At 45.0% G+C, this 18,931-nt stretch overlaps 1 protein-coding gene across 1 annotated transcript in view; it reads left to right on the plus strand.

Moving 5' to 3' along the window:
• The window catches only part of MFHAS1 (multifunctional ROCO family signaling regulator 1), a 56,746-nt gene that overhangs the window by 34,574 nt on the left and 3,241 nt on the right, over positions 1-18,931 (plus strand). Inside the window, exon 2 of the mRNA XM_051966119.1 lies at positions 18,169-18,295. Coding sequence (XP_051822079.1) covers positions 18,169-18,295 — 127 coding nt within the window. The remainder of the gene's footprint in view (positions 1-18,168; positions 18,296-18,931) is intronic.

The following is an 18,931-nucleotide window of genomic DNA, read 5'->3' on the forward strand; positions in this document are numbered from 1 at the left end:
ATCTTCTTCAGCCCCTCCAGGCCCTCCCTCTGGGTGGGAAGTTTCTCCCTCACTTTGCTGCAGTGATCAGGCTCTGGCTCATTCTTCCTGTTAATGTCGGGACCCCCCGGTCCTACTCACACTTCTCCACATCAGTCCTTCTAAGTCTTCCCAGCTTCTCGGAAGCCATCGTTGCTTACGCCATGAAGCTCTCTTATCTCCCTGCTCCGCGGTCTGTCCGGCTTTGCCCCCATTCCCGACAAGCTTCTATCTTGTCTTAAATTAGCAACTCTCTTTTCCCAGAGCCCTCTCTCCGAAATGCCCCAGTTAACACGGGCACGGTTTTTTCCTTTGCATAAGCAGTGCCGCAGTTGGTTCTTCCCCAATTTTATTTCATGTCAGAGAGATATTTCCCTGACCCAAAATTCTACCTCAGTAACTCTCATTCGGATCATTTCCAAGGGGATTTTTAACACTGTCAACACTTTCCATTCTAGCCTGATGCAAGAATCCTCTTCTAGACAATTGTGCAAGTGGGATATTATAAAGCTCGATATGATCATATATTTATATTTATATATATATATTTATGTTTTATATAACATAATTATATATTTATAGTTTATATAATATATTTATATATTATTATATATTTATTAAGCACTTTAGGGTTGTCCCTAATGAAGAATTATGAATGACCAGTGTCCAGTACCCCCAAGCTAAGGGGCTAAGAATCTCTTTGCTTTAAATGCAAAAATAATCAGAATAATCACTTCTGCAGAGTTGGGCCTGGGAATAGACACAAGAAGCAGGTTCTCCCTCTCCCTCTCCTCCTGGGGCTCCCGCTGTGTGGGAAGTACGCTTTCCAGCCAGGTCTTGCTGGGGTCAGGGAGGATTTTTTCAGGACAAGACTAGCCTCCAGCGCCGTCCCTTACTTTGAAAACCTGCATTCTAGGCTGAGAGAATGGCCTGTCCCTTGGTGAGGGACATTTAGTCTTGAGACATGGGGAGAGATGCTTTTGTGACCATCAGACTGGGCCCTGCCGGTTTACTCCAGGAAAGACCGCCTATTTCCTGGGGTGGGCCATTTAAGCCTGGAGGGGTCTCAGGAAACCAGAGGATCCTGGGTTCCTGAGCAGGAAGGAACCTGAGACCTCTGACCCCCTCCTTTTAAAGTCCAGGAAACAAAGGAATTTGCCCAATAGGATGCAGAGTGTAAGGGACAGGCGTCCTTGGGAGTCCATCCTGGGACTGACTTCCCCCTTTTATATTATCTATATCCTGTCTCTGTCCTAGCCCCTTCAAGGTGCAGGGGATGCTGCTTTCTGAGGGGACAGTCTGGTGCTACAGCCTCAGGGGCCCAGACCTCCCAGGGTCCATTTCTGGGCCCAGTGGGCTGAGTTTCATCACTGGAAGTCAGAAGGGAAAGCTGGGCTGGGATGCTTCAGGTGCTGCTCCTTGGGGCTTCCTGATGGTCAGCCCAGCTCTCTCTGCAGGTTCCTACAGCCCTTTGTCACAGAAAAAAGCTCTGTCAGCAAATGTAAAAAAAGATCCGGGCCAGAACACCCCCTCCCCGAGATGCTGGCCATCTCCCTGGGGGGCTCAGGAAGGGGCACGGGACAGTAAAGAGCAGGATGAGGACAGTCCTTGGCCTGCAGCTCTCCAGGCATTTGTCCTCCCCTGGACCCATTTAAATTGCAGTACTCTTGAGGTGAGCCAGTGAGGGCTCCTCTCCTTGTACTGGAGCAGGTTCTTACAGAAGGGCCGAGAAGGGAAAGAATGATCGAGTCCCTGCTTACAGACCAGGGAGCAGCGAGTCCTTCAGAGCCTCCCTGGGTCTGGCCAGGCTTTTCAGCCAAGCAGGCAAAGCCAGGTGCCCACATAGATGTGAGGGAGTGATAACATCTCAGAAGGTGGGGAGCTCCCCAGAGCTGGGAGGCTGCTAGCAGAGAGTCTAAATGACCACTTGTCCGGAACATTTCAGAGAACATTCTTGGTCAGATTGAGAGGTCCTAGCTCTCAGCCCTCCCGCCTTTAGGATCTTTCAGGAAAGTATTAAATTATCCTTAAGTAAGTTGCATGGGTAATTTTTTCATTTTATGCATATGCTTTGTAAGTAATTTTTTTTTAATTGCGAAAACCAATTTAATCAATCAGTCAATCAATCAACAAAGCATTTATTAAGTTCTGTTGGGTACCAGACACTATACTAGGTGCTGGAGATACCAACCAATTCCTGCCCTCAAAGAGTTTCCATTCTATTGGGAGAGAAGCAAAGGAGGGGAGGGTCCTGTGCCCCATGAGCCCCCCACCCCCACACACACACACACATATGAGAAAGGCTCAGATCTGGCCAAGGCTATAGCGCACCCGGGGAATCTGCAGGAATAAAAGCTCGGGACTTTATGTGGAAGCAGCTGCCAACCGTGGGCAGCAGGAACCTGCTGATGTTTCCTTGAAACAACCCCCAGAAGGACCAAGCCCAACTCTGGGAACTGCACGTCCTTAACAGCCGACAAACTGGCCTAAAATTAACTTTCCAGTCATCCCTTCCCTCTCCCCACCCCCAACCTCACAAGGTTCACTCCTGGCTCCTGGCAGAACATGAGAGCCCCCGGGAGGGCTTTGATTTGGGTCCCACCCTGCCTTCCTCCAGCAGACCACTTTAGGGGATGGATGGGAGGGGGCAGCGAGCCAGAATATGCTCCTGGCAGACCCCCTCCCCCACTTCTTCCCCCACTGCCAGCGCTCTAGCCCATTGAGATACTTCCCAAGTCACACAGATGCTTTTTAATTTTTAACTAGGAACCCCACCCAGCAACCAAAACCCCTGAGGGAGAAGGGAAAGGGGAGGGAGGTTTATGAATATTCATAAATTCTCCGAATTTTTTTTTTCCATTTTCAGTGGTGGTCTCATAAAAAAATCATGATGGAAAGAGCAGACTTTTCTCCCCTATGGGTGCAGACAGGTCAGGCGGCTGTGCTCAGCAGTCTTGGATGCAGGAGCCCAAAGCCAGCCCCTGGCACTGCCCGCCAGGGAATGGTGGCTGAGTCACTTTCCCTCCTGGAGCCTCAGTTTCCTTCTCTGTAAAAAGGAGATCTTAATCCTTGTACTAACCTCTGCCACTCTGCAGACCTTAGGGGCTAGCCACATGACCCTCTGTGAGGCAGGCAGTACAAGGGTTATTATGCATTGTTTCTCCCCAAAAGAGGAAGCTGGCAAGTGTCAGAGTTGTGATTTGCGTTCAGGTCTCCTGGATCAGAGTCCAGAGCCCCAACCCTGTGGGGATAGAGAGCAGCCCAAACACTCAGACAGGAGCGGGTCCATGCCGGACCCTGACCGCTGATACCCCCAGCTGCCCCCAGCTCTGAATGGTTTGCCTTTGCCAACTACTGCTCCCTGTGCCAGCGTATCCTATGCCTCCTGATTGCTGACCCTCTGCACCTTGCTCTCCGGCTCCCCATGGGGATGAGGGAGGGTGACTTGGGCGGCTTCCCCCCTGCTCCCAGGCAGGCCGAGGTGACTGGAGGCCCCTCGACACAGAAAAGGCTACAGTTCTATGTAAGAAGAAAACAGAGGGGTTCCCTGGAAGGCAGGAAGTGGCCACGGGACCCCGGGCTAAGGGTGGGAGAGGGTCAGGAGCCAAGCCAAACCATCAGAAACCAGGAAACAGACCCACAGGAGGTCTTTAACTAACAGGCCCGGGAGGGGGGCCAGGGAAGGGCTTTGGCCAAGTTTAGGACATTGTTGATCTCAGGACAGTGCAGTGCCAGTCTGAGTAATAATACAGGAGACTATCCAAGCATTACCTCCATCTGTGAAAACCCCCTGAGGGCAGGAAATATTTTTTGTATCCTCAGTGGCAAGACTTAATTTTTTTTTATTTTAATAATATTATATTCTTTCAATTACATGTAGACATAGTTTTCAACTTTCATTTTTGCAAGATTTTGAGTTCTAAATGTTTTTCTCCATCCTTCCCTTACCTCCCCCCTTCCCTCAACAGTAAGCAATCTGATATAGGTTTTATATATATATATATATATATATATATATATATATATATATATATATATATATATATTCTATCATTTTAACATATTTCCATATTAGTTATGTTAGAAAAGAAAAATTCGAACTAAAGGGAAAAACCATGAGGAAGAAAAAAACAAAACAAAAAGGTGAAAATAGGATGCTTCAATCAGCATTCAGTCTCCATAGTTCTTTCTCTGGTTGTGGATGGCATTTTCCATCCCAAGACTATTAGAATTGTCTTGGATGACTATAGTGGGCAATGCTTAATTAGCCTTTGCTTCCACCTTCTTTCCTTGGCATTAGAGAGTAGATAAAATAGATCCCAGAGGCCAGAAAGTCCCACCTAGTTGAAGGCTCACACCTACCTCTTCTTCGGAGCCCTGGCTCTATGGAAACATAAAACTTCTCTGAATTTCACTTGCTTCATATGTAGACTGGGAATAATACTAAGTATCAGATGAGAAAATGTCCGATGCCCCTCAAAGCCTCTTGAACATAGCACCAAGCTTAGCTAACAGAAAGAGTTTCATAAATGCATATGGACTTAACTGGGTAAAATGGTAAAATCTGTAAAATGGGGATAATCTTGTCATTTGCCTCCCAGAGTGGTTGTGAGGATCAAATTAAGTCATATTTACGAAGCACTATGGAAATGGTAGCTATTGTTATTATCTTTTTAAATATCACTTTAATCTCACAGACCCCTATTTCCTCATCTGTCAAAAGAGGGGTTTGGACATTTGCTCTCAGAGGCTCCTTTTAGTTCTAGATCTGTCCTATAATAATCCCCTCACTTCTGAGAGTCACTCATATGTAGATAAGTGTATATTTCTGCCTGTATTTGTGTCTGTGAGAGAATTCTGTGAATATATGAGAGTATATTTCTGTCTGTATCTGAGTATGTGAGAGAATTGTATGAATATATGAGTGTATATTTCTGTCTGTATCTGAGTATGTGAGAGAATTCTGTGAATATATGAGTGTATATTTCTGTCTGTATCTGAGTATGTGAGAGAATTGTGTGAATATATGAGTGTATATTTCTGTCTGTATCTGAGTATGTGAGAGAATTGTGTGGATATATATTATATGAGTGTATATTTCTGTCTGTATCTGAGTATGTGAGAGAATTGTATGAATATATGAGTGTATATTTCTGTCTGTATCTGAGTATGTGAGAGAATTGTGTGAATATATATGTATATCAGTGTATATTTCTGTCTGTATCTGTGTCTGGGAGAGAACTGTGTGAATATATATGTATATGAGTGTATATTTCTGTCTGTATCTGAGTATGTGAGAGAATTGTATGAATATATGAGTGTATATTTCTGTCTGTATCTGAGTATGTGAGAGAATTGTGTGAATATATATTATATGAGTGTATATTTCTGTCTGTATCTGAGTATGTGAGAGAATTGTATGAATATATGAGTGTATATTTCTGTCTGTATCTGAGTATGTGAGAGAATTGTGTGAATATATATGTATATCAGTGTATATTTCTGTCTGTATCTGTGTCTGGGAGAGAACTGTGTGAATATATATGTATATGAGTGTATATTTCTGTCTGTATCTGAGTATGTGAGAGAATTGTGTGAATATATGAGTGTATATTTCTGTCTGTATCTGAGTATGTGAGAGAATTGTGTGAATATATGAGTGTATATTTCTGTCTGTATCTGAGTATGTGAGAGAATTGTATGAATATATGAGTGTATATTTCTGTCTGTATCTGAGTATGTGAGAGAATTGTGTGAATATATGAGTGTATATTTCTGTCTGTATCTGAGTATGTGAGAGAATTGTATGAATATATGAGTGTATATTTCTGTCTGTATCTGAGTATGTGAGAGAATTGTATGAATATATGAGTGTATATCAGTGTATATTTCTGTCTGTATCTGAGTATGTGAAAGAATTGTGTGAATATATATGTATATCAGTGTATATTTCTGTCTGTATCTGAGTATGTGAGAGAATTGTGTGAATATATGAATGTATACTTCTGTCTGTATCTGAGTGAGAGAATTGTGTGAATATATATATGTATATGGGTGTATATTTCTGTCTGTATCTGTGTCTGTGAGAGAATTGTGTGAACATATGAGTGTATATTTCTGTCTGTATCTGAGTATGTGAGAGAACTGTTTGAATATATGAGTGTATATTTCTGTCTGTATCTGTGTCTGTGAGAGAATTGTGTGAATATATATGTGTATGAGTGTATATTTCTGTCTGTATCTGTGTCTGTGAGAGAATTGTGTAAATATGTGTATGAGTGTATATTTCTGTCTGTATCTGAGTATGTGAGAGATTGTGTGAATATATGAGTGTATATTTCTGTCTGTATCTGAGTCTGTGAGAGAATTGTGTGAATATATGAACGTATATTTCTGTCTGTATCTGAGTATGTGAGAGAATTGTGTGGATATATATTATATGAGTGTATATTTCTGTCTGTATCTGTGTCTGTGAGAGAATTGTGTGAATATATGAGTGTATATTTCTGTCTGTATCTGAGTATGTGAGAGATTGTGTGAATATATGAGTGTATATTTCTGTCTGTATCTGAGTATGTGAGAGAATTGTGTAAATATATGAGTGTATATTTCTGTCTGTATCTGAGTATGTGAGAGAATTGTGTGGATATATATTATATGAGTGTATATTTCTGTCTGTATCTGTGTCTGTGAGAGAATTGTGTGAATATATGAACGTATATTTCTGTCTGTATCTGAGTATGTGAGAGAATTGTGTGGATATATATTATATGAGTGTATATTTCTGTCTGTATCTGTGTCTGTGAGAGAATTGTGTGAATATATGAGTGTATATTTCTGTCTGTATCTGAGTATGTGAGAGATTGTGTGAATATATGAGTGTATATTTCTGTCTGTATCTGAGTATGTGAGAGAATTGTGTAAATATATGAGTGTATATTTCTGTCTGTATCTGAGTATGTGAGAGAATTGTGTGGATATATATTATATGAGTGTATATTTCTGTCTGTATCTGTGTCTGTGAGAGAATTGTGTGAATATATGAACGTATATTTCTGTCTGTATCTGTGTCTGTGAGAGAATTGTGTGAATATATATGTATATGAGTGTCTATTTCTGTCTGTATCTGTGTCTGTGAGAGAATTGTGTGAATATATGAGTGTATATTTCTGTCTGTATCTGAGTATGTGAGAGAATTGTGTGAATATATGAGTGTATATTTCTGTCTGTATCTGAGTGAGAGAATTGTGTGAATATATATGTATATGAGTGTATATTTCTGTCTATATCTGAGTCTGTGAGAGAATTGTGTGAATATATGAGTGTATATTTCTGTCTGTATCTGAGTATGTGAGAGATTGTGTGAATATATATATATAAGTGTATATTTCTGTCTGTGTCTGAGTATGTGTCTCTGAGAGAATTGTATGATTATATATATATATATATATATATATATATATGATTTCTGTGTGTATCTGAGTATGTGAGAGAGAATGTGAGTGTGTGTGAATGGTTATGGATGAGTGTGTTTGTGTCTGAGTACGTTAGAGAGCATTGGGCGTATGTCTGAGCATGTAAGAATGTCTAATGGTGAGTGTATGTTTGTGTGTGAGAGAACAAGAGCAAGAAAGAGGCGGACAGACAGAGACAGAGAGAGAATATGTCTGAGTGTATGTCTGTATGTGAACTCTGTTGGAGGTGGATTAGCAGTTCTCTCTGTCCCATCTAAAATAAGCTTTCTTCTCATGGGTTGTCTCTGAGGGCTTCAACTTGCAGAGTTTTGCTAATTCAGGTTTTTTCATGGGCATAGAGTGTTTTTGAACAGGAATCAAAGGACCCTGGGGACTGGCCCCTCAGTTTACAGAACAAGAAAAGAAGTGATTTTTGTTGTTGTTCAATCTTGTTGACTCTCCATGAGTCCATTTGGGATTTTAACTGTCAGAGATACAGGAGGGGTTTCCCATTCCCTTCTCCAGCTCATTTGACAGATGAGGAAACTGAGGCAAATAAAGTTAAGTGGTTTGTCCAGGATCACACAGCTAGTGTGGCTGGATTTGAATTTGGGTCTTCCTGATTCTAGTCCCCATACTTTATTCACTGTACCACCTGACGGAAGAAGAGATTTGCCTAAGCTCATAAATAAAAGGGACAGCCTTCATTTGAACATTCCCTATTCAGCCCTAGGAGATCATTGTCCCCTCTTATAGAGGAGGTAAAGGGCAGTACTGGGCTCAGGTCATAGTGTTCACAATTATCCATCTTCATCCCTGGAGCTGGCATTTGGACTTAATCTCTGGAAACTGTGGTCCAGATCAGGGAAAACCAAGAGTTGCTAAGTCCTTTGCCAAAGGTGTTTGGGATTTTATTTTTATACCTATTTTATATGCTTTATTCCTGGGGCCACATAAAAACGTCTAAGCAAAAATGGATTGCAAGTAGAAAAAGTTTAAGAAACCCTGCTCATAATTAATGATAGAAATAGACTATCTAAAGAGTAGGAGACCTGAATGTTGGAGACCTATCTTTCTCACTTGCTGTATGCAGTCCCCTCTCCCTGGGCTTCAGTTTCCCTAGCTGTCAAATGGGATGGGTGACCTGGATATTTTCCAAGCAGCTTTCCAACTCTAAGACTATGTTCCTCAGGTATTTTTGTGAAGTCCTTAGCAGCACAAAGACTGACCCCAAAGCTTGTTTGGAAAATGACCATTCTCTTGCATGCACGGGGTTAATATTAGCAGACTTTCTCTAGGGACAGGAATGGGAACTTGCATAAGATCTGTAAAATTCTTTGAATGCTTGGGGTTTCGTGAGGCCTTTCTGGACACAGGCCAAATCCTTTTTTAATCCCGACAGGATAATTTAAACATTGCTGACCAGTTGGGTGTTTTTTAGGCTTAGAAAACAAATCATGTGTACAGTGAGTCGTATAAAATCAGACTGATTAATGAACAGGGATTAATGATTGTCCTGGAATTTGTCTCAGAGAATCGTAGACTCTCAGCTTGGGAAGGGAACTCGGGCTCTCTGAGAATTCTGTCTTTGGAGGTCAGCCTGTCCAGAATCCTTTAGTCTTAGAGCTTCCAGAGAAGGACCCAGATTTTACAGAATGGGAAACTGAGACCCAGGAAAGACGAGGCAGAGCTCATTCACTGTCCCAGGCTCCCCTCCTCCTATTGTCTATGAAATTGAAACTGGCTGGGATGAAGTCAAAGAATCCTGTTATGTGAAGGGAAGGTAGCCCAGCAGCGACCTGAAAGGGAAGCAGTGATTGCCAGGAGCTTCATCAAGCACAGGCTAACTCATCTTATTTCCTTTTCTGACCGAGTTATTGAGGGCTAGGAAGCTGGAAGGCCAGACTATTCCAGAGGCATGGAGAATATTTACACACGTGGGGGGTTGCTCCTGGGGCTAAGAAAACTGGCTCCTTTCCCCCGAACACAGGACCTTGTGATCATTATGTGGCAGGCAGAGTTTGCCAAGATCTGAACAAAATAATTGATAAAGAATCTCGTGCTCTTCTTGTGAGCGAGACACGGAGATGAGGACTTGCGTCTGTTCAGAATTGGTTCATTGGTTGAACTGAAAGAGTGGTCGTTGTTGGTCCAATGTCACCATGGCAGGAGGTCTCCAGCAGAGTGCCTCAGTGATCTGTGCTCAACTCCATACTGCTTAACGTTTTAATCAGGGACTTTTTATGATAAATATATTTATACAATAGATAATATATATTACATATATATTATACAATTTAAATATTATATAATATATATTACACATAATATATATTATACAATTTAAGTATTATATAATATATTATATATAAATGTTATATATTTATACAATATATTATATATTGTTGTATAATTTATACATTATAATATATTATATATCAATGTTATACATTTATATGATATATTATTATATAATTTATACATCATATTATATATAAACGTTATATATCTATACAATATATATTATTATATTTATACAATATAATATATAATTTATACATTGTATTATATTACATATAAATGTTACATATTTATACAATTTATACATAGAGATGGCAAGCTCATGAGATTTGCAGGACACAGAGCTCAGAGAGGTAGTTGGGTGGCCCAATGGATAGAGCCCTGGGCCAGGAGTCAGAGACCCGAGTTCAAATGTAGCTTTTGATATTAATTAGCAATATCATCCTGGGCAAATACCTTAGCTCTCTGAGAGTCAGTTTTAGCATCAGTGAAATGAAACGCCAGGCTCCCTATGCTTGGGAGGCTCAGCTGAGATCCGTAAGGCCGAGGTTTTGCACAGGTCCTTTAGAACCTGCATATCGCTTTGGGGTGCCCTGGAAACCCATGAGATCAGGCAAGGATGCATGTTCTGGTGACTGTGCCTCTGGGAGCTGGGGGCAATGCCGGTGAGCCAGGCAGCTGGGAAGGGCACAGCCCCCCGACCGCCCTTGGGCCCTCCTCCCCAAGTTTGCCGGAGCTGCCCTCCGGGCTCCTGACCGGCCACAAGTCCTGGAGTGGCCGGGGAGGTCCAGGCCGCCCCTGCCCCGCAAATAACGCCCCCTGGCCCAAGGAAACCTATGGCCGGGCCCACAGGCCTGGAAGTTTGGCGCTTGTGGAGCCGCAGCCTTCCCCCAAGACTGCGCTTCTGGGCTCTCCAAATAAGGAGCGAGCGCTGTCCCCAGACCCTCAGCTGGGGCTGGCCGACCTCGGAGGCTGCGCGCCGGCCGCCCCCACCTCCCTCCAACTCGCCGTGCCCCTTCTGATCGGGAAGCGTGTCTGATCCCCGGCCAAGGCGGCTGGGACTTTCTCCAGGACAGAAAAAAGGGAAATACTTTTCCTTTCTTGGGTGGGTTTGTATTTATATAAAGCCTTCCCAGTAAAGCACAGCCAAGTGTCGGGCTCCAGAGGCCGCGCGGGAGGGGATGAATGGCGGATGGGAAGGGGGGCGGCCGGGGGTGGGCGCCGTGCCCCCGGCTCATTCCGAGGAGGGCCGCTCCGCAGGCCCGGCGGCTCACCGCTCTGCTGCTCATTTGGAAGTCGGAGGGAATACAAGCCCTCTAGCCCCGGGCCCCCCGGCCCGGCCGCCCCGTCCTCCTCCGAGCATAAGGCCCCCCACCCCGCCACGTGCTCTCGGCCCCAGGCCGCGCTGGAGCAGCAGGACTTCTTATCCTGCCTGGCCAAATGCCAACTCACGTGGGCAAGCTCTTATTAAGCACCTGCTGTGTGCCAGGGCACAAGGAAGCCCTGGAGATGCCCTGTCTCAAGAGAAGGAGACAACGGCACGGCCCTGGCGGCTCCCCCCGCGGCTGCGTCCGGCTCTGCGCGCTGAGACCAAAGCTAAGGGTCCCCTTCAGGGGAGCCGGCTTTGGCTTTGAGCTTTCTCTTCTCCAGCCTCCACCTCCCCAGTCCTTCACTCTTTCTCCTACAGCAAGGGGAAATCACTTCTTCCGATTTTGTTCCGCGGGGGGCATCCCCATTCGACGGTCTTTATTTTGGGTTTCTTTGTGGGGAAGGATGAGTCCGAACGCAGCCTCGAGGGGTGACCCTGGGCAAGGCTCTTAAGCCGCCTGCTTCAGTTTTCCCCTCGGTGGGGCGGGGGTGATAATAGCTCCTACGTGTCAGGGCTGTTGTGAGGATCAAATGAGGCGATAATTGAAAAGGGATTTGCCAGTCTTGAGAGGTAAAGAAATGCTAGTTTAGAGTGAGGATGAGAAAGAGAATGGCAGCCTTCAGGTGCCCCAAAGCGGGAAGAGTCCTCTTCCCCTATAATCTCTTCTCTGTCTCTTTGTCTCTCTGATCTCTATCTCTGTCTCTGTGTTTGTCTCTCTGTTTCTATGTCTCTTTCTCTTTCTTTCTGTGTCTCTCCCTCCCTCTCTCCTCTCTCTTCTCTATCTTTCTCTGTCTCTTCCTCCCTTCTCTCTCGCCTCTCTCTCTCTCTCTCTCTCTCTTTCTCTCTCTTTCTCTGTCTCTCTCTCTCTCTTTCTCTCTCTGTCTCTGTCTCTCTCTGTCTTTGTCTCTGTCTCTGTCTCTCTCTCTCTCTCTCTGTCTCTCTCTGTCTTTGTTTCTCTCTTTCTTTCTCTCTCTGTCTCTGTCTCTCTATCTCTCTGCCTCTCTCTCCCCTCCCCCACTCTTCACCAAGTGGCAGGAAGCCAGAGGAAATGCTATGCGGAGACTGCATACCCTACACCCTCACTTGCTCCAGATAGCTTCCAGTGCCAGGGAAACCTGACTCCCTTCCCTCTGAATGCAGAGCCCTCTGGTGATCAGACCCCAATCGACTCCCTTCCTCTCCCCCATCATCACCAAGTCACCACTTCCAGGTATCCCACCATGTTTCTTGTCTGCCCTCACCATAACCATCACTAAGGTGCATCATCAGAGCTCCCCTGCCCCCATAGCCAAGCAGGAGCCCTTTCCCCTTGAGTTTCCAGGGGGTCCTGTGTCCTGTATCTCGGGCCAGTCACGCTAAATCTTCCATTACTGACTTCCTCCATCCCCTACTCTAGTCCATCCTTATTCCCAGAGCCAGCCATTCGCCTCTTGCTGAGGACTGTCTCCCCTACCTAGCAGGAGTTGGAGAGGGCTTGGGAACACAGCTCTCTCCTTCCCTTAAGATACCTGGCACATGCCCAGACATCATCACAATCTCCCATATTTAGGGCTACAAGGAACCTCAGACTGGGTCTAGCCTGGACCCCGAATTTTACAGAGTGCTGAAGTAACTAAAGGCCTGAGAGGTTAAGTCACACAAGCTCTCCAAAGATCACTCAGCCAATTAGAACTTAGGAGTCCATCTCCAAGCCTATCCCTCCCAGGATACCCCACAGTCTTCTAGGGCCTGAGCAAGAACTGACCCAAGTTGTCACAAGTTTATTTTTTCTAGGACCATCATAATTCAAGAAATTTAGTGTAATCAGAGCAACAGACTTTAAAATTCAACCAGCAATGACTGCACTTGCCATTTTTTCCCATCTTCCCTGTGGGCTACAGTCATTGTGGAATCAAACATCCCTGATCTCTTCTATCTCTCTGATCTCTGTCTCTGTCTCTCTCTGTGTTTGTCTCTCTGTCTCTGTCTCTATGTTTCTGTGTGTGTGTGTGTGTGTGTGTGTGTGTGTCTCCTCTCTCTCTTCAGAACTCTGATGTAGCTTGTTTTTGAAGCCTTGTGAGCAGAGAAAGCACAGAGGAGGTAAAGCACTGCAGAAATGAGGAATAGAAAGGAAGAAAGGAAGGAAAGAAGGGAGAGAAGAAAGAAGGGAGCAAAAGAGGAAAGAAAGGAGGGACAGAGGGAGGGAGGGAGGGAGGAAGGAATGAAGGAACGAAGGAAAGAAAGAAAGGAGGGGGAGGGAAGGGGGAAGGAAAGGAGAGAGGGGAGGAAGAAAGAAGGAAGGAAGAAAGGAAAGGATGAAGATAGAGGAGGGAAGGAGAGAGAGAGAGAGGGAGAAAGAGAGGGAGAAAGAAAGGAAGGAGGAAAGGAAGAAATGTAAGGTACATAAGAGAAAAGAAACCAGGGGCAGGGAGGACATGGAAAGACAAGCCAAAAACAGTCTGTGAGCAGAGACAGGAACAGTGTGGCAGCCAGCACCAAGGGCAGCAGTGTCTCCCTTGGCCAAAGATCTGCTCATGGATTTATGTTTTCTTCTTTCTGATGAACTTCTGTTTAATGTTGAATCCTAGAATCCCAGCCCTAAAGCTAGAGGGGCTCTCAGGGTCAATCTAGTTCAAACCCCTCATTTTCTAAATGGGAAAAGCGAGGCCCAGAGAGGAGAGGGGAACGCCTTGCCCTAAGTTCTCTTGCTGGATTTTGTCTCCTGTAAATTTCTGGGTATCTTGACTGCTGTTCTTGCTGCGTAGTATCATCTATGATGATCCTGTCATTAGGGTATGAAATAAACCACCTGGGCAAAGGAAACAGATGAAAGCTTGGGTAACAGAGGAGGCTTCTGGCCCACAATCACAACTTTGTAGTGATGAAAGACTTTACTTATCCAGACTTTCTCTTGTCCCCAGCTTGCTCCCCTTCCCTCCTCACCCCCAAAAGCAGACCTACTGATAATTTCTTAATCTACCTGAATAATTTTGCCCTTCAGAAGGTAAAGGGGAGCATTCCATTCTGCATCTGATTGTCACCATCCCCAACAAAAAAATTAGTTAATTGACCTTGAAGGGAAGTGATCCTTCTATCAATCAATAGACAAGCATTTATTGAGTCCTGCTCATATACAAAACACACACACACATACACACACACACACACACACAATTAAAATGTGTAATTTTAATTCTATCAGAATATATGCTATTTTAGAACATCTTTGAGATTAAAAAAAAAAAGAATGTTAAAATTACCTTTACATGTAATGGGGCGGGGGGGGAGGGAACCATTAGTTTTTAAACATTAAATTAGAAGAAAAAGAACTTCTGAGAGAGGAAATGGAATACAAATAAACACCAACATGCACTATAGTTCTAGTACAGAAGACCTCAAAAGATTTAGGAAAAGTATTAGTATGGTTTCTTGGAATAAAATTCTATTGGGCAAGTTAGTCTGGAAGAATGATAATCTCTGAAGAATAAAATTCTGAGGATACATAGAAAATCAAATGAATTTATATTATATGTGTGTGTGTGTTGTGTGTATATATATATATGTCATATACATGTATGTACACACATATATGTAAAAGATTTTACAAAACTTAAAGAATTTATAAATGCTAGCAAAATTCAGGTGAAGAAGAAGCCGAAAGAAATCAGTGTGGATTACTCCCCAATCAACTAAATTTAGAATAGACATGTGCAGAATATGGAAGCCACGGCGGGTGGATGAGGGCTGGATGGCAGAAGCTTCGCACAGTCCAGCAGGAATGGTGTCAGGTGGACTAACACAGAAAAAGCAGAGACTTCCAGGGAAGCTGAGGACAGCAAGGTGGGGTGAAAGTGATATGGGGAGATCGAGGAGCGTCAGTGTTGATGGGAGTGAATGGGATGGTGATAATGGAAAAGGAGAGAAAGCAGAGCTGTCCAACTATTTCTTTGTTTTCTCCGTCCAGGAGAATGGTCTTTGTGACTGAAAGGACAGATCAGAAATGACTTATAGGGAGGTGAAACCCAGGACAAGTGGGGGATTGTGAGAGCACTGGGCTGCCACCAATGAGCTCGAGTCATTGAGGTCAGAGGAGGATGTCTGGAGAATCATCAGCTGTGATGGCTGAACCCACTGGGGACGTTTGAATGACTGTGGGAAATGGGAGAATTGTCAAAGGATTAGGGAAGGGAAGTGCAGCCTGATTTTCAGAAAAGGAAGAAAATGAAATCTGCAAACTCTGGGCCAGCGATCTGGGCAAAGATCTAGGCGGTCTACTGAAGGGATGGTCGACTCACACCTAGAAAAGGAGGCTGTAGTTCCAAAGAGTCAGCAGGAATTGTTCGAGTAGGTCATGCCGGACCCTCAGCTCCTCTGTGGACAAGGTTATTAGATTGGTGTGAGCCCATGGGATGGTGCGGATTGATGACAAATAAGAGAGTGATCCATTGGCGAAGAGAACTCCAGATGAGAAAGTTTCTTCTTCCAATCTCATCTGACATAGTCTTAGCTGCCTAGAGCAGTGAAAGGTGGGTGACTTGGCCAGGATCATGCAGCCAAAATTGCATCAGAGGCAGGATTTGAACCCATCTCTTCCTGGCTTCAAAGCTAGTTCTCCATACTCTGCCATATTGCCTAGCTGTAGTTTATTTAAACATCAGCAACCCACACTGTCTCGTGCTGCACAAGGCGTGTTTGTTGTCTCCACTTCCTTTCCCTTCATCCTCTTCTAAACACTATGATCCGGCTTCTGACCGCATCATTCTCCTGGAACTGCACCAAAGGAGACAATGAACCTGGCGGTCTTCTCTCAGTTCTCATCGCTTCAGTCTTCTCTGTAGTTTTGGTGTCTGTTGGTCACTATCTCCTCTTGGTTGTCCTTGCTCTGGCTTGGGTTTCCTGCCACTTAGCTCACCGTTCCTTCTTAGCCTTTGTTCTTGGCTCATCATGTCCTGAAGTGTCTTCCATCCCAGATTCTGCCCAGAGCCCTCTTTTCCTCCTCCTCCTCTTCCTCTTCCTTTCTTCTTCCTCATCCTCCACCTTCTTCTTCTTCTTCTTCTTCTTCTTCTTCTTCTTCTTCTTCTTCTTTCTCTCTGTCTTTCTGTCTCTTCATCTTTCTGTTTCTCTGTCTCTCTATCTCTGTCTCTCTCTTTCCACTCTTACTTGGTGACTTTATCTGCTTCCAAAGGTTCAGTTATCATCCCTCTGTAGAAGACTCCCAGATCTATGTACCCAGCCCTGAGCTCTGTCCTGCCATACTAGTTGTTCACCGGACATTTCCAAATGGATGTGCTCTAGACATCACAAACTCAACGTGTGCTCAACTTAACTTAGTATCTTTTCCCTAAGACCGCTTCTCTTCCAGACTCCCCTCTTTCTGCAAAAGGCTCCAGCCACACTGCGGACAGCCACGCTCACTACTTGGGTGTCTTCCTCTCTTGTCTTCCCCGTCCATCACTGGCATTTCTTGCCCGTCTCTACCCCCACAACCCTTGTCATAGCCACATCCCTCTCCTTCACACGACCATTATCGCCTCTCAGCTAAGCCATGGCAACAGACCTCTGCTTGGTCTCCCTGCCTCCATTCTTGCCCTTTTTCAGTCCATCCAGTTAGGCAGCTGCCAGAGTGATAGGACCACCTTACTCTATAAACCTTTTCTAGCTCCCTATTTATATTTATAGTTCCCTATTACCATTATGGTAAACAAAACACTCCTCAGTTCAGTATCTGAAGCCTTCAGCCTCCCTTCCCTGATTAATGCACGCTCTTTCCTTTCCCTCACACCCCTCCCATTCAGGTATCCAGCTTCTTGCCAAGCTCAGCCCTTCACGTCCTGTCTGTCCCCCAGGCCACATGGGACATCCTTCCTCTCTTCTGCCTGCCTTCCTTTCAAGCTCAGCTACTTGAAGCCTTCCCTCATCCTCGCTGCTGTTAATTCCCTCCCCTTCCTCAAAAGATCTCCCTGGCTTTTCTGTATGTCCAGTAGAATGTGAGTTCCTCAGGGTACAGTCTGGTTTTTGTTTTGTCTTTGTGTCCTCACCCTGAGCTTTTTGTGGTCTGGACTTGTAAAGTGATTGGCACAGGGAGCTCCCGGTAAGGAAATCCCCTCCACCAAGGCAGAGCATCAGTCCATAGCATTCTCTTTTGTGGGAGTTTATGGCCTGTGGACAAACCTGGGAGCCTAAGGGGGGACAAGAGAAGGACGTTAGTGATAGGTTTTCTGGTTTCCTGTCACAATAAGAGTTGACAGTGCGGCGCAGTGGGAAGGGCACCAGGTATAGCAGAGGAGAGTCAGGGTTCCAGGTAACTCCTGCTGGATACTCTCTATGTGGTTGTGCCCCTGGGCTTTTGCTTCTTCCCAAATGACTTGAGTCAGACAATGTCTGACCTGGGCCTTAGTCAGCTGGTTCATGGTGCTCTCATCCTCCCCCAGCCTGGTCTTGCTGGCTTGCTCTAGTGCCTTGATCAATGATCATAGTGGCTGAGGCTGGGTTGGGCAGAAGAAGCTGGTCCTCTTACTGTATGAAGAGGTGGAGAAAGAGGAAAAGAAGAAAGGAGGAGGGAAAGAAGGGAGGAAGGAAAGAGGAGGAAAAGGGAGGGTGAAAAGAAACCAAGAAGAAGAGGAGAAGGAGGAAAAGGGAGGAAGAGGAGAAAGGCAAAGGAGGAAGAGAAGGGAGGAACAAAAGAAAGGAGGAAGAAAAGGAAGAGAAAAGAAAGGAGGAAGAAGAGGAGAATAAAGAATAAAGGAGGAGGAAAAGAAGGGAGGAAGAAGAGGTGGAGGAGGAGGAAAAGAAAGGAGAGAAAAGGAGGAGGAAAAGAAAGGAGGAAGAAAAGCAAGAAGGAGGAGGAAGCCTCCCCTCCTGTCGCCATGCCAAGCACTTGGGGGAGGCTGTGGGATGGGTGCCATGGCTGGGCGCCAGGCGGCTGAGTGTCTGGCTGTTGTCTTGGGCTCTGACCGTGGCTGGGGCCTCCCTCCGTGTCTCCACCCCATCTCTCCAGCCTTTGTTTCTCCCAGGGTCTCATCAAACTCTTTTCTTTTTCTCCTGCAGGGGAGTTGCTAAGTCAGCCCAGGCCAGAGGGCGTCGCTGAAATCATCTGCCCCAAAAACGGCAGCGAGCGAGTGAACGTGGCCTTGGTCTACCCCCCGACACCCACCGTGATCAGCCCCTGTTCCAAGTGAGCTCCACTTGAGCCTAGCCCCCTCCCCCATTTCCTGGATGTCTCGCTTTGTAACCTTGAAATCCTGTATAAATGTTAGCAGTTATCATCATTATTTATTATGATGATTGCCGTTTCGAAAACATTTTTTTCTTCCCAAAATGTCACTGAATTTCTAGGACATCCAGATCTCCCCACACCAGGTTCCCTGCTAGGTATAAGTCAGTGCCTAATGCCTCCCTCTACTCTGTCACCAATGGGGTCTGCAATGCAAGTCTTAGGAGGGAATGAGCATTCATTAAGCACCTACTGTGTGCCAGTCATTGTGCTAAGCATTTTTATAAATGACCTCATATGATTCCCACAACCACCCTGGGAGGTCAGTACTATTACTTCCCATTTTACAGATGAGGAAACTGAGGCTCAGAAAGGATATTTAACACCCAGATCTTTCGGACTCCAGATATCACACTATCCATTGTGTCACCTAGCCAACTCAAGCATTGTTACTATGTGCTGGCCAGAGGGCTGGACCTGCAGTCAAGAAGGAAGACCCTGAGTTCTAATCCCCTCATTAGCCACTTGCCTCTGAACAAATCACTTAACCTGTATCTGCCTCAATTCTCTCATCTGTAAAATGGGGATAATAATAGC

The sequence above is a fragment of the Antechinus flavipes genome, chromosome 6 (genome assembly GCF_016432865.1).
Source record: "Antechinus flavipes isolate AdamAnt ecotype Samford, QLD, Australia chromosome 6, AdamAnt_v2, whole genome shotgun sequence".
NCBI classification, from domain to species: domain Eukaryota; kingdom Metazoa; phylum Chordata; class Mammalia; order Dasyuromorphia; family Dasyuridae; genus Antechinus; species Antechinus flavipes.